The following is a 24,152-nucleotide window of genomic DNA, read 5'->3' as shown; positions in this document are numbered from 1 at the left end:
TTTAATTCATATGGACTCGTCATGTGTCCGAAACGAATTTATTTTACCTTTCTAACGCAATGTGTTTAGTTTGTGCAAAAGATTGTATCTGTGTTTTGTAAGGTTTTCAGCAATGAAAGTTTTGTTTATGTTTCCCTTCAATTTATGTTTATTGCTGAAATCTAACTGTCTCTGACGATACGACATGAAATGTACAATGATGGAAATTTGCCGTCTTTAATCTCACCTATGGGATGGGATCTGCCAATATCTTTCGTGTCTAAATTCAATTTCAAATGCTTATGTAAAATACCAAGGATAAGGGATTCTGAGTCTATAGGCTTGACAATATCGCCTTTGACGTCAGTTGGTGCAGGAACATTATGGAATCGTAAACTGGTTCTTCGAGAATACTGTTCCTGTTCCTCGACTCTGGCTTCGATCTTGTCTAATTTGTTTTTTAACGAATTTATTTGCTCTGTTTGATTATTTAGTTCAATATCTTTCAAAATAAGTGCTTCTTTATTATGTGTAATGGTAAGTAAGTGAGGCTGAATACATTCGTCAACGATCAGTGCAATTTTAGGTTTGACCATTTCAATTACTTTTTTCAGTGATGAGAAGAATGATGGAGTCCAAAAACTATTGATTTTTAGCGTCTCACAAACAACATCAGATAACTTAAATACAGTTTCATTTTCAATGGATGATCAACTGTCATGTTCAGAAACGATAGAGCCACTGAGGGATGAATCAAGATTTGCTATTCTTGCTACCTATTCAAATTGTTGCATAGATGGAGATAAGTTATCGGGACTACTGGCTGGTTGGATTCTTTTACCAATATGTGTTGGTGTATTTTTAAAGTTATGTCTAAGTTTGATTGTTGTTGTTGTTGTTTGTCTTTCGTAACCTGGTCAGCCATTCAAAATCACTTTCGAAAATCTTTGCAAAAGTCACTATTTGATCACTAAATATTCAATTATACTAGAGCAGCTTCACATATAATGTCTATTGTGATATAGAATCAAAAAACATCTCACATAGGAAAATATAAATTTTCTCTCTTTTTTAGTCTCCCAAAAATTTCACACCTTCATACTGAAGGGCACTAGTGTTTGACTAATGATGTAAAAAGTAGCTTCAAATTTTAAACAATATGTTATTAACTTTGGCATTCACGAATGAAAAATTGTATAGCGACACACGTTCTAGTATTGGATAACAACAATACAAAATCATCACTGAAGTCAATGTGCATCGCCCCCCTTCAAATCATGTAGATGTTGATAGTATTGACCTTAAATGAAAGCAACAGTAGTATACCGTTGTTCAAAAGTCATAAATCGATTGAGAGAAAACAAGTCCGGGTTACAAACTAAAAACGAGGGAAACACATCAAATATAACAGGAAAACAAAGGAACAACAGGAACACTGGAGTGCAACAAAAACAAACGCCAGCATACATAGAAACGAACTATACAATAATAACTGTCATATTCCTGACTTGGTACAGGACAATTTAAGAAAAAAATGGTGGGTTGAACCTGGTTTGATGGCTAGCCAAACCACCTGCTATATGCCAATGTTAAAAAATATCGCTAACATGACAACACTACTCGACAGAAATACAGCACAAACTCACGCAAGAACTTTCAACACAGAGATACAGCACAAACAAATTATATAATAGTCGACACAACATGTAAACCGCAGAGCAAAAACGAACATATTCCATCAACGACAGACACCACAGGATATCTGAAACAGTGACGCGCTTACGTAACTAACATGCAATCTCGAACTTTACACCATAATTTTCATAATACTCGTCCAAACAATTTTCATGACAATGATGGTATTGAAAGACAATTTTATAAATATTTGGACTACAAACGTTAAGACATAACACATTATCCAACCGAAACCATAACAGAAACATCAAAGGTAAATACATAAATGTTGGATGTACAAAATATCGAGACACGCCGTATAGCAATGCAAATGCACACTCGGTATAACAGTAAAATACACATGCAAATTATGATTGAAACAATATGTTATCTACTTTGTCTTAATACACATAACTCGATTAATTCAGTCCCTCCCCGTGATCGATCACTCCTACTTGCAAAAACTACAAACTTTTCACGGATCCTGGATTTTGATTAGTGCCTTTTAGGAGAAGTGACCAATCAGCAGTCAATTCTATTTATCGAGATAGGTAATTCTCGTGCTTACTCTGAATGACTGTTTAACGATTTTTCACTGTCTATGCATTTAGACGTTAATGAAGCAATCGTAATTCAGCGGAATATAACGACTGAATTATTCGGGTTAATAAAAAAATGCAATATAAGATTAATTCTTAAACTCAAGTACTGGCATTTGAATAGATGTTACTTACAGATGCATAGAATAATTTGATCACGTTATAAAAAAATCATTGAAAATTGATTAATGCTCGAATTCACAACTTAAAAACTACCATAACCATGCGTATTTGATAAGTGTAAATTAGATAGCATTTCAGATTTAGATGATTCCGTATTCCGTTTTTTCATACTTTCACCTTTCCAATAGTGTTCATTTATTAGAACTACATGTCTTCAGGTTACTTCATAGAAAACTCCCGATAATAGCTAAATCCCCTTCGATGTCCAGTGACATTTGCATGAGTGGACCAGCTCAAAACTGCCGTGTACAATGCGAGCAGTTGCTTTGTAATAATTTTAAATCTTTTCATTTACGATCTAACAGAAGTAAAAATCATATCATTTCCAGCAGACCGAATATCAAATCGGAGGACAAATCATTCTGCAGAGAACGTGATATGTGAACTATGCTATGTATCATCAAAAATCACAAATAGCAAGATATGTCTGATATCAAACAATCGGACAATGTTACAGAGGGATTACAGACTGAGGTAAAAACGATCAACAAGTGACAATGAAAAGCACGCAACTCTCAACTTAGAAAAATAAACACTGAGCAACATGAACCTCGTGTTGAACATGTAAGAACACATCTGGTAATAATTCTAATTCGGGACGTCACATTGGGAAAAAAGATGCGGGATTAACCAGTTCTAAAACATTACAGCTTCAATTTTAGCTACCATGTTTTTGCTAGCACTTGGTGAATACCTCTGCTGGTAAACTGTTTGTCCCCTGTATATCATAAGTCGTGTAACATAACTTCGTTCCTGACAAGAAAATACGGATAATTTTTGGACATTTTATTGGCGCATATTTCAATACAAAATCCTTGTTCGTCAATATATAAACATGTACTGAAAAATATTGATAACAATTTATTTCATTTGATATTTGTTATACATTAATAATTTATCAAAAAAATTAATTAAAATATTTGTGTATGTATTTGCAAAAACATCCGTACAACTTTACTTGTCAGCAAAACGCAGAAAATACTTTGAAAATACAAAAATTGAACTTACCTTACTTCTATTTTTATTACTGCTTCTGCGGTACATACATGTACCACATACCTCGGATATTTTGTCAATAAACGGGTAAATAAAGGCAGTTATAAATGAGCTTGCTCACTACTATTGTGCAACCATTAAACACATCAACTGCACGAAGCACTAAAATTACACACACAAAAATGAAGTAAATGCCTTTTGAGAGGAAACCCCCAAAATATTCCAACGCCAAAGTTTGCCAATATACGGTAATTTATACAAAGGACGGAAAATGAAAGTCAAACCCGGACAAAGCTTTTTAGAAATAAGAAGATGTGGTATGATTGCCAATGAGATAAATCTCCACTTGAGACAACTTACAACTATAGGTCACCGTATGGTATTTTACAATGAGCAAAACAATACCGTAAAGTAAACTATTAAAGGTCTCGAAATGACCCCAAAAACTAATCAAACAAACTAATCACAAGGGAGATATTACCTTCAATTTAAATGTTTTCAAAAACTTTCAAAAGCAAACTTCATAAAAACAATATATGTATTTTATACAAGAAGCGACGTACTGGCTGCTGGACTGGTGATATAATCGTTGACCAACAGAGACATCGACCAGTGGTAGTACCAATTTCACGGATCTGATGCGTATTTTGACAACTGATGTTTCGTCAGTGATGCCCGAGTCTATTTTTGTAAAGTATAATCATAGAGCTTAATAAACTAAAATAACCCAATTTACGGTGTTCAACGATTGTTTTAGGCTTTGCATATTTACATAGTTTATACTCGAGCATCGCTATACCTGAAGAATATGATGAATAATTTAAAAAAGTTTCATTACTAAAATGGTCAATTTGATATCCCTGTCTATAAAACATATTGTCAATCATTAAGTGTTTTGCTCTTTCTCCTCCTCTATCGGTAATCTCAACCACGTATGAACAACACATTACAGCTGATGTCATGAATAAGTGTGTTTGTTTTTCCTTTTTTCTCTAAAATCTACTAGTAGTGAACAAATCAAAACGTCAATTCAGAATTATGAATCACTACATTTTAAATGACGGTCGTAAATTGGTTATGAAGAGAAAAATCAAGGTAACAAACAGAAACTGAGAGAATCCCATGAATTACAAAAGGATCTAAATCTTTCTGCACCGACATAGTAGTAAGCGTTTCATTATTCGTACGCGTTTTCCTTCAAGGTAAACAAAAACTCTGTAAAGTAATCACAATCGGGAATAGGACACACTCGGTTAAATTACTGATTAGACGACTTCACTGGTTTATAGAGTTCTTAGACCGCGATAACATTTGGGTATTTAGTTGAGATACCGACACGTCCAATTTTTTTTTTTTAATTTTTACAATTATAGCTGAAACTAAAATAGTTCATCTTTTCCGCTACAAAGCACAAACAGGATCATTATTTTCTAATGGATGGGTATTGTTCTCAATTCGAAATGTTCTTGTCGCATTTGTTTGTTCTTGCTGGGTACTCTGACTTTCTCCCGATGATATTGTCATGGTCGAAGAAAAGACTCTGAACAAACCAGACCTGGGGTCAATTACATGCCAAAGTAATTAATTACATTTCAATTACACTGTTTTTGAAATGTAATTAATTAAATCATAATAACATCGATTTTCAAACGTAATTACTTACATTAGAATTGCATTGCCAATGTAATTAATTACATTTCAATTACTTTTGTCCAAAGACATACAAGAGCTATATCATTAAGAATAAAATCATAAAAATGAAATCAGGCTAGAATAAAACGAAACATATATATATATATATATACATGCACTTTTTAACAGTAAAAACATTTGTACAAGATTTGTTTTTAAAAAAAAAGTTTTCAAATTTCTAAGGTCATTCTTTCTTTAATCACCATTAAATTTTCAATGCTGATTTTTTTATTGCATTTCTTATTTTTATGGGAAAATTTACAAGTTGCATCAGAAAAGCCAAGAATGTTTCAAATTTCCCAGCAATTATTTAAATGTAATTCAAAGTAATTGAGAAGTAATTCATAGTTACATGGCAAAAGTCAATGTAATTCATTACACCCAATTACATGTAATTGATAATATGCTCAATTAAACGTTACATTAAATTACTTTCAAAATTGTAATTATTTACAATTACATTTTTAATTACCCCAGGTCTGGAACAAACACCTATAGGTAAAATATTCTTTAATGATTTTAACAATCTGAACCTTTCTCTTATACCTGCGTTGTATATAGTAATATTGCAGTCTTATACCAGAGAGAGATCAACTTGTTACTATCATTGTATTAGTATTTGAATAACGAAAATCTTGGTGTAACATCCTATCTAAATAGGTTTACAAAAATTAACATAACACACCAATAATATAGTCATATTTTGTTTATCTATAATGGCGGAAAAACGCATATCAGCATTAGTTTTCATTTTTTAAGTTTGAAAACAACTAACAAGTACAATGTATACATATATGAATATAGATATTGTAGCAATATATATATTGGTAAGTATCAGATACTATTTTCACCATGAGAACTTTTAGGATGCAACTGTGTTATGATCAATGTTTCAGTTTCTTCAATGAATACCCATATGTGAAACCATTATTAAACAATTACTCTACACTGAATAACAAAAATTAGATTGAAAAAATAATTATAAAACAAATGCTTTGGGTCAATACTCTAGATAGGAAGGAGACAAACATATAATTATTCACGAAAGATAAATGTAAGAAACGATTAGAATAACTCACTTGTATACGAAAATCAACAAATGAGAATTCGTACTGTTAAACGTATATGTATAGCTAAGTTCGGCACATATACAAATATTTTTACTGGAAAAAGGATAACATCTAACTTGCAGTTTTGCAGAATTGGTGATATTTGTGTCTTAGTTATCACTCTAAGCCAATATGTTATCACCTTGAATTGGATATTATTTATAATGAGATACAGTGTACTTCGGAACTCAGGTAAGGACATTTAAATATTGTACCTGCTTTAACTGAATATTGATATACATGTAGGTGATATACTGTGTACGTCGAACTTCTGTATTGACATTTAAATATTTATAGATAGTACACATTTAAAAGTAAACAAACACGTTACAAACTTGCTTTCACATTTTGTATTTTGAATCCGATTTAAGTTAAACATAAACATTTTCATCGATACATGTCCTTGTAATCATGTGCCTTAAAAGTTTGAAAAATCGAGATATGTTAGCAATTTCCGTAACTTCCTCTTTTACATGTTCGATGTCGATTATTAATATGACTCAACCTGTGTCAAGGTGACTTAAAGAAAAACAACCAAAATGGCACAATCCGCTTCGAAGTCCTGCGACATCTGTATGAGTGGACCAGGGCGTAACTATTGTAAACAATGCGATCAATGGATGTGTGAAAATTGTAAAACTTTACATTTAAGGTCAAAAATGTGTAGAAATCATACCTTTCTTAGTGGGTCAAATATTAATCCGGAAGAAAAACCGTTTTGCAAAGAACACGACGAAAACTTCATATTTTACTGCACTGAATGTGACATGCCAATATGCAAAATGTGCAGCGTCAAAAAACATAAAAAGCATAACATGTCTGAAATCAACGAATCGACACAGGAATTAAAGGCAGAAGTGAAAAGGGTCATTGACTCGAAGATTGAATCCGTCAAAACAAATCTAGATAAAATTGAACAAGGCACTAGAAAGTACCAGAGCGACATAAAAGAAGCTATTCGTGTCATTAAAGAAGATGGGAAACAGATGAAGCAGTGGGTTGATAAAAAAGTACAATCCCTTATAACATCATTGGAAGAAAAAGGGTCAACAAACCTGCAGGCCTTACATTCAATTAGAACTGATTTTCAAAGGATTTAGAAAAGTTCCAGAAATGTCAGACTGCCTTTACTGATGGCCAGACAATTGTTGATGCTACTAAAGTTCTGGCACAGTTGAAACGTTTAAAATCCGAGTTAGATGGTGTATGTGAAAAGCAACCACCAGTCATGCCGACAGTAAAATATAACAAAAAGAATGTATCCGAACGAGAAATTATCAATCTTTTTGGAGACATATCATTCCGGTAAGTTATTAACTGTAGACAAGTTTTGTCATGTCAATAGTTTGTTTTCACTTATTTGCCAGACTTGAGACTAATTTCTTAAGCACTGATTGGTTGTTGTTATAAGATAAACTGGTTTTTTATAATACAGAAATAGTATACTGCATATATTCTTTATATTACATTTGACATTCTTTTCCTATCGTCACAAAACCATTATGTGTACAAGCATTTCATTTTAAATGATTAAAACGGGACACACAACACACATGTACAATACAATCAGCTTGAACACAAGTCATTTACACACAAACAGGTAGTTACACGCATGCTTCACACCAGTCTGATTAAATAATTGAACATATTTTGTGTCCATGCTTTGTTTGAAGAATCTAACATCACTTTGTCCTGCTTTCTCTTCTTAATAAAACTGCTACAGCCAATATAAAAGTTGACTTCAAATTTGGCACGGTGTGTATCAATTCGACCAAAACCCGAAAGAACTTAAAATGTAGCAGTGTCGAATCTTGTTAAGCTTAGCGTGGAAACATGATCAATATTTTAATCAGATTGAATACAGTCTTACGGAAATGCAACTGCAAAGCACATATATCAGATACACATAGATACACACTAGGATTCGTTTTGAACAGAAACAAAAGCGCACATCGATGAAAAATTCTAAATTATACTGTTCCCAATAATTTCTAAAACTTTCTCACAAAAAAAGTGTAATCATGTTTTTTTTTTTCATTTTATAAGGAAATCGACAGCCAGTAAAATAATCTTATTCAAATATTTCAAAAACAAGATGTCAATTTTTCAGAAAAACTAATTTACTTACTTTATTCTTCTTACATTTAAGTTTAATGTGTGTGATCACACAATTTCCTTTAATTTACGGGTTAATACATACGGAAATTAATCGGCGCTTACGAGAAAAAGTGGCGAAATATATCAAAGGGATATTCAACTCATAAGTCGAGAAAATGTCGCCAATGCAACGCAAATCAATTTTCCCATGTTGAAAGCACAAGTTTGAAAATGAACATGAGCATATCAAAGAATAAAAAAGCTGTACATGCTATATGCAAGGTGCACATGGATTTTAACCCACCACATAACACTGGCAAACTCTGTAAACAGTAAAATAACAAAAATACCGAACTCCAAGGAAGTTTCAAAACGGAAAGTCCCTAATCAAAATGGCAAAATCAAAAGCTCAAACTCATCAAACAAATAGATAACAACTGTCATATTCCTGACTTGGTACAGGCATTTTCTTATATAGAAAATGGTGGATTTACCTGGTTTAATAGCTAGCTAAACCTCTCACCTGTATGCCAGTCTCATAAAATTCTATTATATTAACAACTGTTTGTGTACAAATCAAACAGACATAATAGGTAAAAATGTCAAAATAGGGGTACAACAGTCGTGTAAACGGCACATAAAATGTGTACCTGACACAGTACACGGTAAATGTGTATGCTAACATACATGGTAAAAACAAACACGGTTAACACGATCGATGCACAGGGTTTATGAAAGGACTACTTACAGAATGCAAACACTGTACACAGTTCACTTTAGGTGAACAAGTTAACAGTCGCCAGTACAATACATACTCTGTATAGGTACAATTGAGGTACACACAAGCACAGCAAAAGAAACATACACGCAGTAGACTAGAATTTTTTTTGTTATGCATCTATTGGTTTTAAGTTTGGCAAAATTCAATTATTGCTAAAGATAAATACATCATAATTTGTTCTCCATGAACTTATGTAACTATAGTACGAGGAGCAGTATAAGTATTGATTAGTATTTGTTTGATAGAATTGAAAATGGAAATGGAGAATCTGTCAACAACCCTACCGAAGCATAATACAGCCAAAGGCCACAATGATTCTTCAATTCAGCGAGAGGCGGGCTTCAGCTGGCCCCTAAACAAACATGTGTAGTAGTTCAGTGAAAATAGACGTCACAATAAACTCAAAAACTTACTAAAATTATAAAAAACATACAAGATTAACAAAGGCCAAAGGCTCCTGACTTGGGTTAATAATGTTTTGTGAGATCTCAACACTCCCCCTATATCTCTAGCTAATGTAGAATAAACAAACACACAGCGATACGTATAATAAAATTCAGTTTAAAAGAAGTCTGAGTCCGATGTCACAATAGGTAACAAAAGAAACTAAATAAAATGACAATGATACAGACCTCAATTAAACTGATTGAAAGATTATGTTTTCATCATATGATAATCAAGCACAATTCTTCCCGTTAGAGGTTTAGTATCATGTCATCATAAAATGGATGGAACATAACCCGTACCATGCCAACAACTGTTTTTAGAATAAATGTGTTTATTTCCGATGCAAAAACCCTATGAGTGAATCAATTTCAAGTTAACGAAAACCCTGGTTTAATAACTTTTCACTAATACATAGATTTCTTTCGTTAAAATCATTTACGTCTTTACACACACGGGCTAATCGAACGAGTTGAAATATATAAACACCATACGATGGTGACAAGAGAACGTCTCCATCTAAAATGAAAGATAAACAATTGGAAATGAAAAATCATCTCTTTAATCATTTTGGTATTTAGCTTCTAATTAAAGATAAAGATATCAAGATCTAGGAAAGGATAGCGTGCATTGTTTAATATTAGCTTTATGTTAATTCAGTTTAGCAGGATAAGTCTCTTTAGTGTACATACTGAATTCGTCATTATCATATCTAAAAATGTTATTTAATTGTATTAGATGTTGGTTCGATGTGTCTTTCCTGATTTGAATCATAAGTTGTTACTCATAACAATACAGAAACAGGTCCGCAATAAGTGGTGCACAATTATGCTACATTGGAATTCCGATAATTTGACGATATACGGAATCTCCATAGCGAACAAAAATGTTATATAGTAAACATTCAAGGGCAGTTATGGTATCAAAGCAGGTCAAATTGACGTTTGTTTTTTTGTTACTAAAACATCACCTGCAAGTGTTTGAACATATATATTCGCATTCTGACTTTTTCATTTTGAATGCCCATTAAATTAGGTGTGTTAATTATTTCTTGATAAGATTATGAGGCAAAGTGGTATATATTAATATATTGATCTATGTTTTGTTTTTTTCTTCAGAGAAATCGTTTACAGTGTAGATCAGACTCAAAAAAAAGAGACCAGGTATTTGCCTTGTATTTATAAGATACAACCTACTTTAATAAAAAGAAAAGTCTTTTTAGTGTGGTTTTGGTTTTGGGATATTCACATGAAACTTATAAACAACATATTTAACGTAAAAACACGCTTTAGTGTCCAATTGACGAAAACGCTACATCAATGTTTAGATCATAGATGAAGTGTCATGTTCAAAAAGAGCAACATTTCTCCCCCTAGCACCACCGCCACCGCCACCGCCCCATTCCCCACACCCCTCCCCCCCCAAAAAAAAAAACTGAGAAGTAACTAACATCAATGATATGTATAGATGCTTCACTTAATACAACATTTAAAAATAAGAAGAATTATTATAATTATTTCATTTTTATGTCTTGTAGTTTAGCGTGATGGTAAAGTGGTTAGTACAATACATATATGAATGTAATAACCGATATTGCATTTGATATATAAAACAGTGGGTGTTTGTAGATATTTCTCTTATTCTGTTGCAATTTAAACCCTTTCCGGACCCATTGTATACAAAAAGATAATCAACGTGTGGTTGTCGATGATCTCAGAAGATAATTAGGTGTGTTTATCAGCTCACTAGATGAATGCAAATGTGTTAACTGGTGTTAATGAAATTGACAACTGTGTGGGATGTGCAAAGGCACTCGAAGGAGATTTTCGTTTATCAGAAAGGAAACATTTATTTGATAATAATTAGAGAAACAGATTCTTGATTATCGGCTGTATCCAATCTCGATAGTTAAATAATTAATTACCGAGGCTAGGACTTTAACATTCGATCATTTATCTATCTCGATTGGATGAATCCGATATACACTTTTACCAATGTAAGAATCTTTATTCTATTTTATGCAAATTTCTTATATTTTCCATTTGACACGCGGTATTTGTTAATTGTCACTATATTTTCATACGCCGCGCCCATCCATAGCAACATGTGATAACATTAACAACGGGTGTTAATGCCTGAAATTAACACCCGCTTGTGCCCGATTCGGAACAATTGACATCCGCTACTGCCGAGTTTAACTGATTCTTATTTCTAGATCATTTCCGTCGTTTTGTTGTTATTAGTAAACTCTTTTGAATTCATGATTCTGTTTTTGTTTACAACTGTCCTTCTAATAACATAGTGCACACTTAAATCATAAGGCATTCAGTATAATAAAAAGCATATTGCCCTAGGATGAAGTGTTACGGTGAGTAACACACTCTATGAAACAATTTTCACCCGCGACTTCGTCTTTTTCCCCTCGAGTGTGAATCTACCCTAACACCTTCATCCAAGGGCAGTACGTTTTAATACATTTATATTAGTTTATACGATTGTTCAAGGACTTTCATTCGAGTCTAATAGTACAAGCAAGTCTTACATTGCACAGAACGAGGAGCTCACTAACAGTTGATGTAGTTTTTGATGCAGAGAAATATGCTTTTGGGGTAGTACTTTTGTTTACTGTCGCTTTCCTGTTTCTTTTCTTCCTCATGGTACTATCTGTTTCTTTTTTCTCATGATATCATCTCCTTTTTTTTTATTTTGGATCATCTGTTTCTTTTTTTTACAAGGCATCATCTGTTCCTTTTCTTATTTGGGATCATCTGTTCCTTTTTTTCTCATGGTATCATCTGTTCCTTTTTTATATGGGATCATGTGTTCCTTCTTTCTCATGGTATTATGTATTCATCTTTCAATAGGGATTATCTGTTTCTTTTTCTCATGGTATCATCCATTCCTCTTTTATTTGGAATCATCTGTTCCTTATTTATTTTTGATCAGCTGTTCCTTTTTTATTCGGGATCATCTGTTCCTTTTTTTTTCATTTTTGATCATCTGTTCCTTGTTTATTCGAGATCGTCTGTTCCTTTTTTATTTTTGATCCTCTGTTCCTTTTTTTTTGGAATCATCTGCTCCTTTTTTATTTTGGATCATCTGTTTCTTTTTTAAAAAGGTATATTTGTTCCTTTTTTATTTAGGATCATCTGTTCCTTTTTTTCTATGGTATCATATGTTCCTTTTTTATTTTGGATCATATGTTACTTGTTTCTCATTGTATAATGTATTCCTTTTTTATTTGGAATCCCTTGTTTCTTTTTTTCACAAAGTATCATCTGTTCCTTTCTTATTTGGGATCATTTGTTCCTTTTTTCTCATGGTATCAACTGTTCCTTTTTTTATTTTGGATCATGTGTTCCTTGTTTTTAATGGTATTATGTATTCCTTTTTTTTTTATTTTGGGATCATCTGGTTTTTTTTTCTTATGGTATTATCTGTTCCCTTTTTATGTTGGATCATCTGTTCCTTTTTTCTCATGGTATCACATGCACCTTTTTTATTTGGGATTATCTGTTGCTTTTTTTATTTAGGATCATCTGTTTCTTTTTTAGTCAGGATCATCTGTTTCTTTTTCTCATGATATCATCTGTTTCTTTTTTCTCGTGGTATCATCTGTTTCTCTTCGACTGATTACTTAAGGTAGCCCTATTTATATATTATTCACTTTTTTGTACAAAATAAAATATAAGACTTGTGAACCAAACAAAGGTATTTATTTGACTAGAGGTTACCTCCCCTTACAGAATTAAAAGAAATATCAAATATTTTTTTTTATTACAATCATACAAATAGCTTTTTAATGTATATAAAACATTAACAGTACCAACTAACCTTGGCCAGATGCACATTTCGACAATTAGTGTCTCTTCAACAGAAAGAACGCTCCAATGTACAAATCGAGAATCCAGGCGTATAAAACTTTTGAGATAATAACGACGACGAGACAAAAATGGTTAACCAAGAGTGTATAAGATATCTTTTTCATTGAAACCCTCTTGAGTCAACCGTATAATGCAGACCATATGACAACTCAAAAATGGATATTCTATGGTACCTATTTTATTTGCAGTATTTACGTAATCATATTACTATTGCTTATCTTCATCTTATAAAGTATAAACTATATGGATAGTTTTGTATTGGAACCAGCAGCACTTTGTTCATTTAGTATATTTTGTATATACTGTGTATAGTTTTTCCTAGTTAATATCCGTAATACGTGTGATAGAAATATGTTGTTTTTTTTCATTTTCTATTTGTAGAAAATGTAACATATTTTTCATTCAATACCTTAAATAAAAAAAAAAAAAGAGATGTGGTATGCAATCCGATGATTCTATTATCCACCAAAGTTCATATGAAGTGGATGTTTTTAATCATAGGCAACCGTACGGCCTGCAACAGTGAGAAAAACCCATACCGTATAGTCAAATATATAAGGCCTGACATGAAAAATATGTAACAATGAGATCACAACTTTTCCACATAACTTTTTCTTTAATTCAAAGCTATTGCTTAGATTGAAAGGTATCATTGTTTGAGATCGTTTCATCTTTAAACCCATACTAATAGCTTTCAGGCACTCTTTAAGCGAGTGTGCTATTCCATAAAAATGTTTATAAAAATTGGTCTCTTGGAAATTTTAGAATGATAAATAAAATTGAGAATGGAAGCGGGGAATGTGTCAAAGAGACAACAACCCGACCAAACGGCAGAAAACATTATTTTGCCTTGATTATTAACAAGTCATGCACTTTCATGAAACTAGCTTTTGACCAGTTCTTATAATAAAATATTCTCCTTCCCACAAGGAATAAGATAACATTTCATCAACGTATATTGGTTTTGGAGTTTGAAGTAACCTCCTGCCAACATTTAGTTGTGGAGCTTTTCATGGGCCTAATGTAACTTAATTCCATACAATATATTTGCTCCACAAAAGAGGCTTTTCTCAACAACTTTGAATTTGAGTTACATGTATACAGCCTTCTTTCAATGTAAGTTTATATCGCTGTATAGATTATCGCTGTATAGATACCATTAGATTCAACAGCTGATTTTGTTTATCATTACGATGTTGTTAATTGCAACATGTGTGCATTGTCTTTGATTTTTTTTTTAAGTTTAAAGATAAAATGAATTATATTGACATTTTGTGAAAAAAATTGTGTGACATTTTGCTTACAAGATATTTGAACAGATATAGTTAAACATACGCTCATCGTTTTCGTGATGTCCACTTTCGTCAGTTTGTATTTTCATATCTCTGATTTCAGAAAACCATCAAGAAAAACATTGTACAGATACAAATGCCAGTTTTGTGGGTAAGAATAAAGTGTTATCTAGAATGAATGTGAGAAGATGTTTGGATATGCCAACTTTGATATTTAAAACACTCCCTTCGAGAAATACCAATACGGGTTAGCCATGATGATCTTCAGAAAACAAGGTTATAATCTGACAAGAAAATACATGCACAACATAAAATAAATAAAACAAAGGTTTCGAAATATGAAGTGAGAACCAATGGCAATAGATGAATATATAGAATAAATAACTCAAAAAGCCATGCATCACAGGTTATGAACGATAAGAGAAAAGGAACGGTCTAACAACGCCAGAAAATGAGAAACTAGCTTTTGACCAGTTCTTATAATAAAATATTCTCCTTCCCACAAGGAATAAGATAACATTTCATCAACGTATATTGGTTTTGGAGTTTGAAGTAACCTCCTGCCAACATTTAGTTGTGGAGCTTTTCATGGGCCTAATGTAACTTAATTCCATACAATATATTTGCTCCACAAAAGAGGCTTTTCTCAACAACTTTGAATTTGAGTTACATGTATACAGCCTTCTTTCAATGTAAGTTTATATCGCTGTATAGATTATCGCTGTATAGATACCATTAGATTCAACAGCTGATTTTGTTTATCATTACGATGTTGTTAATTGCAACATGTGTGCATTGTCTTTGATTTTTTTTTTAAGTTTAAAGATAAAATGAATTATATTGACATTTTGTGAAAAAAATTGTGTGACATTTTGCTTACAAGATATTTGAACAGATATAGTTAAACATACGCTCATCGTTTTCGTGATGTCCACTTTCGTCAGTTTGTATTTTCATATCTCTGATTTCAGAAAACCATCAAGAAAAACATTGTACAGATACAAATGCCAGTTTTGTGGGTAAGAATAAAGTGTTATCTAGAATGAATGTGAGAAGATGTTTGGATATGCCAACTTTGATATTTAAAACACTCCCTTCGAGAAATACCAATACGGGTTAGCCATGATGATCTTCAGAAAACAAGGTTATAATCTGACAAGAAAATACATGCACAACATAAAATAAATAAAACAAAGGTTTCGAAATATGAAGTGAGAACCAATGGCAATAGATGAATATATAGAATAAATAACTTAAAAAGCCATGCATCACAGGTTATGAACGATAAGAGAAAAGGAACGGTCTAACAACGCCAGAAAATGAGAAGAAATGAAGAACATTATGACAAATAACTCATTTATAATCGCGTTGTTCAAATGTATTGCATATGAAAGGAAACGATATATTTTGCAAGATTATATTCAACCCTATGCAAACTATCATTTAATTTTGTCTATATGCCTTTTTGTGTTTCTTTGATACATATGACGTGGCTCTGTACTTATACATCCTATTGTTGTGTTATTGTTCTATAATCATTTTTGTATTCTTGTCTTTCGTGTTTGCTAATGGGCGTTGTCTATATGCCTTTTTGATACATATGACGTGGCTCTGTACTTATACATGCCGTCATTCTGTTATGTGCTATTGCAAATTTTTGTATTCTTGTCTATCATTTTTGCTGATGTGCTTTGTCTATATGCTTTTTTGTGCTTCTTTGTTAAATATTGGTTTGTTTTGTAGTGATTAAGATTATAACACAATGTTGACTGCTGTACCCCTATTTTTGACATTTTTACCTATTATGTTTGTTTATTTTGTTCACACATCGTTGTCAATATATATTTGAATTTGATGCGACTGTCATACAAGTAAGAGGTTTAACTAGCTATAAAACCAGGTTTAATCCACCATTTTCTACAAAAAAATGTCTGTACCAAGTCCGGAATGTGGCAGTTGTTATTCATTCGTTTGATGTGTTTGAGATTTTGATTTTGCCATTTGATTAGGGAGTTTCCGTTTTGAATTTTCCTCGGAATATAGTATTTTTGTGTTTTTACTTTTTTCTCAACCCGAGATAATAGATGGTGACATTAATTCGAAAAATCAGACCCAACATTACATATTGAAAAGTAATATAGCAAAAATACCGAACTCAAATGAAAATTCAAAACGGAAGAACCTTTATCAGATGTCAAAATCAAAAGCTAAAACACATCAAACGAATGGAAAACAACTGTCATGCCTTTGTAACAGTGTTTCCTTATGTAGAAAATGAATTCGATTAATGTTTAGAAATTAATTCGAATAACATTAGTTTTACCAAAGATACTTTCCTATTCATTTTCAGGAGCAAAACATTTTCTGAGTAAGTATGACTATATATCTACATATTCTTATTTAACACCAATCATTCATAAATTGTGTTCATGAAAATAAATAACAAAATATTGTATTAGTGTGTTTTATCCTTTTAAGTACTGTGTGTTCAAAATTTGTCACTCATTGTTTGTCATGTTTGTGCTTATAACGAATTAAGTTATTTAAACATTTATTTTGCCTAAAGTTCATGAACATGTTTGGTTATTTTACTTTCTGTCAGTTTATTAAGGACAAATGAAGGCCGTATTTAGTAAGACAGAAATTCAATCATGAAAAATACACATATTAAGATTAAGAAGATATAAAAAAACAGGTGTGAATTGAAATTGCAATTTAATTAGACGTGCTTTCTTTTTGGGTAAGATAACATATGACAAATCTGAAAATGAATACAAATATGTATCTGGTCTTACTGACGAATATCTGTTGACTATTTTATGATTTAAGGAAAAATGATTTTGTTGGGGAAAAACTTATACACATTTTTTTTTATCAAAATATGAATTAATGATCAACCAGCGAACCAGCGTAATGTTACAGTTTCAAGTTTATTTGAGAAAAGTATAGTGGATTAAATATCAAATAAGAAATAACATAACCAACTTATAAGTAATTACTGTTAAAAGTATTATCATTGTAGTTAAGTCATTTTTTTTTGCATTTTGTTTAATAGAAAAGTACCTGTACTGTAAGTATACATTCATGTTACGTTCATAAGATAATATTTCAAACCTATCAATTCATTAAAATCATAGAATTTACTTTAAAATCTCCAATTCCAAATACAACTTCTGTATTTTTATATAACTTTCTCGGATAAGTGAGTTTAAGATATTGTGAAGTCGTACTAAATAGATAACAAAAAGTAAACCTCTTCCCAATAAAACACTTTTTAATATTGAAATGGTTAATCTAGAGGGATATGTAAACGAAGATGTGGTATGAGTGTCAATGAGACAACTTTCCATACAAGTCACAAGGTATAAAAAGTTTACAATTATAGGTCAAAGTACGGCCTTCAGGGCGGAGCCTTGGCTAACACCGAACAGCAAGCTATACAGGAACCTAAAAAACTAGTGTAAAACAATTCAAACAGGAAAACCAACGGTCTAATCTATAAAAAAAAACGAGAAACGAAAAACACGTATGAACCACACAAACGAACGACAACCACTGAAAAACAGGAGCCTGACTGTATATATTATCTGCTCGCAAAGTTGATTTCCACATGAATATTTAGCATCATTGAGATGCAATGGCTACAAATCATCGTTTTTATTTGTCTTTTGATTTGCATTTCACAAGTTAGTATAGGCCACCTTGACACATCCTGTCTTTTTCTTCGATACTTTAAGCCAAGAAACCAGGATTTTGTTTTTGTAATTTAAAAATTATAATTCGTGTTATTGAATCTGATACAAAAAAGTCATATAACAAGTAGAAAGATATAACTATGTATAAACAGAACATACTTCATTGATGTTGAGGTTTTAGAACTGTTAATACGGTTGCGTTCTGATTAATTTTGTTGAAGCTATAACACTTGTGTACAAACATTCTGGTTCGTATTGAAATGTTTTGTCTTTCTAAACTAATGTTTTTGTTTTTGTTTTTTTTTGTTTTTTCTAAGACATTGTTATATAGCAGATATACACGATGGTTAACCAGTTTATGTTACAGAAAACGTTATTTGGTACAGACATGTTTAGAATTTTGATTTTGATTTTGGAAGATGCGATTACACCATATTTTGTATTATTGTTGACTAGAATATACGTTTATTTTTATTTTTTTGGAAATGTACTACCAACGTTAATAAACAGCGTACATTACAGTCAAACCTGGGTAAACAGGACCCTAAATAAATTGATTTAATGTCCATTCTGACCAAAAATTGAAGTAACCTGTTTTTTCCTTTCTTAGTCTTTGTAAAAATACCCTCTGTAAACCGGATTCTGTGTATTCCGAATTTCGGTCTAATTATGCAGTCTCAATACTCTTAAATACGTTCATCAATGGCAGGACCGCTTTATTTAATGTATTGAACATGATAACAGTATTGATCGATATGCAATCACAACATAATTGTTTATACAAGATGGTTTTTGGGGATAATCAATATGCAATGTGTTAAACCTTGAATTTACAGTAGTGAGCTCTTTATGAAGAAACACATTTACGTTTTGATTAAAATAAACTAAAAGAAACGCCAACTGTATCTTTGATAGAACTTACGTTGTAACATTGGTACATTTCTCAAATGGCGGGGTAAGAAATTTACATTGAATTTTCGAAATGCTGGGTTCCCTGTTTTGAAACCTGAAACCGATGACCGTAATAATAAAGAAGACCAGAATGACGATTTTGCATTGTCGAATTTATATGTATGTTTCATTGTTAAGATTATAATGAAATTTCGTTTGATAAAATTCTTGCTTTTTAATCGGCTTTACCAACGTAGAAAATCTCGTTCTTCAATTAAAACAAAGCAATATTCTGATGCAAATGAAAACAATGAATTTCAAAGTGAAACAAAAACTGACGAGATGAAGACTGATGCTACCAAACTATGGCGATTTGACTAAAGAGAATATGTAAAAAAAAAAAAATTTAAATGTTATTTTTCTTGTGATTCGATGGACACACAACTTCTGAAATTTCTAAAGCAAACGAATACAGTGACTCAGAACACAATCTAAATGTGCATGTTACACTATTTTCTTCACACAAATCATACCTTTTGAGAAATACATTATTACTGTATTTATTTTTTTGATTAATTTGCAATTAACAACGAGACCGGAAATTTTCATGTAAAATATCTGACGTCACAAGTAAATAACTTCCTGTCGATATGAAAACCTGAATAAACAAACCCACTCTCTAAACTGGCCTTTTTTCATAGTGCCACATCCGTTTGATTAATACACGTTATACTGTATTTGGCTTATGAACGTTTTCAGCTGAAGTAACAAAGGGAGTGTCAATAGGAAAGCCTTTCTTTGCCATGCTCACCTAGGTTTTTGTTGGTGTTCATTTTTCTCAAAAAGCAGTTTTCTGTTTGACATTGACTTTCGTTTTTTTGTACGTGATTTTTAGTGGCTATCATTCCTATACTTATTTGTTTATTCTTCTTCATATCTTCTCTTCTTTAATAATATATATTGACAGTTGTCGTCTCTTTCAAGTTAACGCTACTTTCTATTGAATTTATATATTGAACATGAAATTTCTTTCCATACCAAACTAACTATATATCACATTAAACATGATTGTTATATTTTATGTTATGTTTAAGTAAATACTACTAAAAAGATGTTCTTATCGTGATTAACAGAGTGACATTGTGACATTCTCTATGATGTTAACCTGTCAGCTGTGCTGCTCTTGATACCGTTATAATGTAACTCTAATTCATGTTTCCTCGACAAATGTAAAACGCAATATTATGTAAAACGACATGTTGTTCAACTTAGGTGACACCAGAATAAAATGATATATGTAGTTCAGTGTTTTACAATCCACACAGCTGATGTTAATACCTTTTCTGTGTATAACCGTATTCTAATTGGCTGTCTCATTCACGTGAATACTGTATTGCTTTATTGTCAGGCACATTTCGAACTTTGCACTTTTAAGTGTTACCAGTATATTTTTGCATCTATTTGTGTATAACTTTATAGATTTATACCAAACCGAACATTATTTACTCTTAATTCAAATCAATATCAACATTTTATCACTTGTAAATATTTTACAGTACATGTACTTGTACTAGTATAGCTATAACAAACTGATATTTTTCATTATACATGATGTGTTTTCTATTTCAGTGATTATATTGGGTAAGTATCGCAATCCTTTAAACTCTTTAAATTATTTAACGTTCAATGCATTTCAAACACATATATTCTAACACCAAAATATTTTCCATTCGTACTTAGTAATTACTAGTAGGGGATTTTATCAGGTGTCAAATGAAAACCAACACTTTAAAATCATTGAATATAGCACACTAACAGAGACATGTTATAGCAATATGTATTTGTTGTATTCATTTCATAATTATCTAAATGCCCATTCAAGAAAGGTGTATAGGTTGCACTTTGTATAGACAGCTATTTCACAAACCACACCTCTTTGGAGGAAATATATATTATTCATAGAAATTTTGTTTTGTTTACGTTCTGGTTCCCAGATATGATCTCTATGTTTCACCTAATTGAGACATAACTTAGGAATGTTACCAGTATAAATAAACATGAATAGCGATCGTCTTGTATTCGGAGGAAGACCCAAAGTGAAGGGAGGGTTAGTACAGAATTTTAGTATATGTTTAAAATCTTATAAATTCGGGGCATATACAGGGTGAAAATATGCTGCACAGCCCTATATTATGACCTTTGAAAAAATCAGTAGTGCATGTGAGCTTTCCATTCTTTGATATATTTTTTTACGAAACGTCTTAGTAAAAATGGTACAGTTTTAGCCGAAAAAAGTAGTTTCTATGGGAAATTGCATTATTTTTGTATTTTCTATTTTTACAGAAATGCAATCTATGTGTTGTGAAAAAAGAGAACATGTAGAAATTCCACTATATCATTTATATCTGGTTTATCTTCACAGTCTTAATGAAATCAACTCAAATATAAAGTTTTATAAATATTTCATGAAGATTGAGAAATCCTTGGCCTTTACTATGATGACTCAGCATAAATTCATAGTTTACAATATGCATAGTTTACATAAAGCCCTTTATGCAAAGCAAATTCATTATATATGCTCATTTGTAATTCAAATTGTAAAACAATATTTACTCTTCACAGTCATTGAAACTCATAGATTCTTGATAAAGCTAACAATAGTTTGCTCTATCCTAAAAATATATTAAATGTTCCATATTCTCAGAAAAGCAGTTTTATATTGCAAAATTGAGGCCCCAGGGGCAAAACAAAAACAGAGAAAAATCCATAACCCCCTCGGTTATGAAACGGATAATTTAGCCTGTAATAGAAAACAATAAATGTACTATGAATTTATGCAAAAACCAGATTCAAGTAGTCAGTTCTATTAAACATTTGGTGAATTAATATATCAGACTGGTATCTTCATACATACAATTTATGCAAATATGACTTTGTTTAAACGCTTATTGCCTCTTATTAACCAAATTATGTTAGAAACAAAGTAAGAGATAATATTTGTGTGAAAAGAACTCTCCGTTGACCATTTCAGGCATAAATTGTGAACTTTTAAAGATAAATAGGCATACAGTAAGATGTGGACTGGAGACAGAGGCAGGATTGTATTCTTCATATAATCTTGAATGCTGTAATAATATACTACTAAATTTTTCATTTATAGTATTCTGAAATGCTTTCAATATGTTATCAAATAGTTTCATACATGTTCTAGGCATTTCATGTCAGAAAACATGTACATAGGGTAAGCTGGTATTAATTTAAGTCTTGTTTTTAAATTCTTATTAAATTGAAACAGGAGTGGGAGTAAAAATATACTGTAAAAGAAAATGAAGGATAGAGCATTTGCAGTGATTTCTTTTATTCTATGATTCTGTTAAATAACAATTGTTGTGAAAAAAAATGTTTGTTTGTTTGCGTTCTGGTTCCCAGATATAATCTCTATGTTTCGGCATAAAGACATAACTTCGGAATGTTACCGTGATGAATAACATTAATAGTGGCCGCCTTGAAATCTGAAGAAGATGCAAAGTGAAAGGAGGGGTAGTACAGAATTTTAGTATAAGTTTAAAATCTTAGATTTTCGGGGCGTATAAATGTTGGAAATATGCTGCACATCCCATTTTTTTTACCTTTGAAGAAAATAGATGTGTATATGAGCTTTCCATTCTAGGATATATTTTCAACGAAACTTCATAGTAAAAGAGGTAGAGTTTTAGCCGTAACAGGAGTTCTTTTGGGAAATTGCATTGTCTATATTTACAGAAATGCAACCTATAGATATATCTGGAGGAAGAAAAAATGACACATTTTATTGAATTAATGAAATAGTAGTGCATACATAAATGCTACCGATTTATAATTTTCTATAATTTTCTATGCAAAGAATTGTACCTCGCCATTGTTTCATACATGTAACAGTGAATTTGTAAAATCATTGATTTTGTAAAATCCCTGGAATGTTTAGTGATTTTGCAAAATCACTTTTAATGTCAGTGATTTTTTTAATATACCTGAAATTGCTAGTGATTTTATAAAATCACTGGACATATTTCTAGGGTTTTTGTAAAATCCCTGATTACAGGTTTAAACTTAATATATGTATAACAGTTTTTTTTTTCTTAATATCACTAACAATAGTGAGAAGAGGGCGTCTAACGACCGTCGGTAAACACCTCTTAACTATCAAACATTTTCCGAAACCTAGACCCATATGAGCAAGATCAACTTTATATTGATATTTATATACGTTGATGAACAGACCAATGCTTTAAAAATATATTTTTTTATAATAAACACTTCTAGGTAAAACTATTCTACAGGAATAAAGAAGAAAAGGCATATGACTTGATATTATTACTACAGTTTACTTATTTTGCATGATAAGTTTGAGTGACATCTACTGTGTTTTACGATTTTTGTTTTCACAGTCTCCACTTTGAAGAACTTCGAACCTACATTAAACAAATATTTACCTTTAATTTGATTTAAATCTAAAGAGTGGAAGAAGTGTAGAAACTTGTTTAAAGTTTTATCACTTTGCAAGTACAAAACAAAGTTCATGTGTTTGTTCATTTTTATTACTATTAGATTGTTGTATGTGGATCCAGTTTTATAAAACTAAATAAATACATTTAAAAATAATAATAATGCATTTGAATATTCGCATAAAACAAAATGATTGGTTATTGTTATGTAAATTCCAAAGTTAAATTGTATATATGTCGAGAAGGTTTGATACGTTTTTTTGTGATCTGATGGTCAGTAATAATGTCTTAAAGGAAACTCCAATCAATACAATACGTATTTTTTATCGCATCGATCTTTCAGCTATACAAT

The 24,152-nt window shown here is 31.5% G+C and overlaps 1 protein-coding gene across 4 annotated transcripts in view; it reads left to right on the top strand.

Annotated features, from left to right (window-relative positions):
* Positions 1-17,105, top strand: part of LOC127716007 (transcription intermediary factor 1-alpha-like) — a 371,430-nt gene extending 354,325 nt beyond the window's left edge. Inside the window, exons 1-4 of one of the 4 annotated variants that reach the window (XR_007988698.1) lie at positions 7,328-7,537; positions 10,673-10,717; positions 15,702-15,749; positions 17,081-17,105. Coding sequence is in view for 2 of the 4 variants with exons in the window: in XM_052222117.1 (XP_052078077.1) it covers positions 15,702-15,749; positions 17,081-17,098 (66 nt within the window). In the remaining 2 variants the exon portion in view is untranslated. Of the gene's footprint in view, positions 1-7,327; positions 7,538-10,672; positions 10,718-14,833; positions 14,882-15,701; positions 15,750-17,080 lie in introns of those variants that run through there. The other 3 variants (XR_007988697.1, XM_052222117.1, XM_052222115.1) reach the window with 3 other exon arrangements.
* Positions 17,106-24,152: the final 7,047 nt, after the last annotated feature.

The sequence above is a fragment of the Mytilus californianus genome, unplaced genomic scaffold, assembly GCF_021869535.1.
Source record: "Mytilus californianus isolate M0D057914Y unplaced genomic scaffold, xbMytCali1.0.p SCAF_9, whole genome shotgun sequence".
Classification (NCBI taxonomy): domain Eukaryota; kingdom Metazoa; phylum Mollusca; class Bivalvia; order Mytilida; family Mytilidae; genus Mytilus; species Mytilus californianus.
The sequence above is the reverse complement of the archived record's forward strand: the minus strand, read 5'-3'. Positions and strand labels throughout refer to the sequence as shown.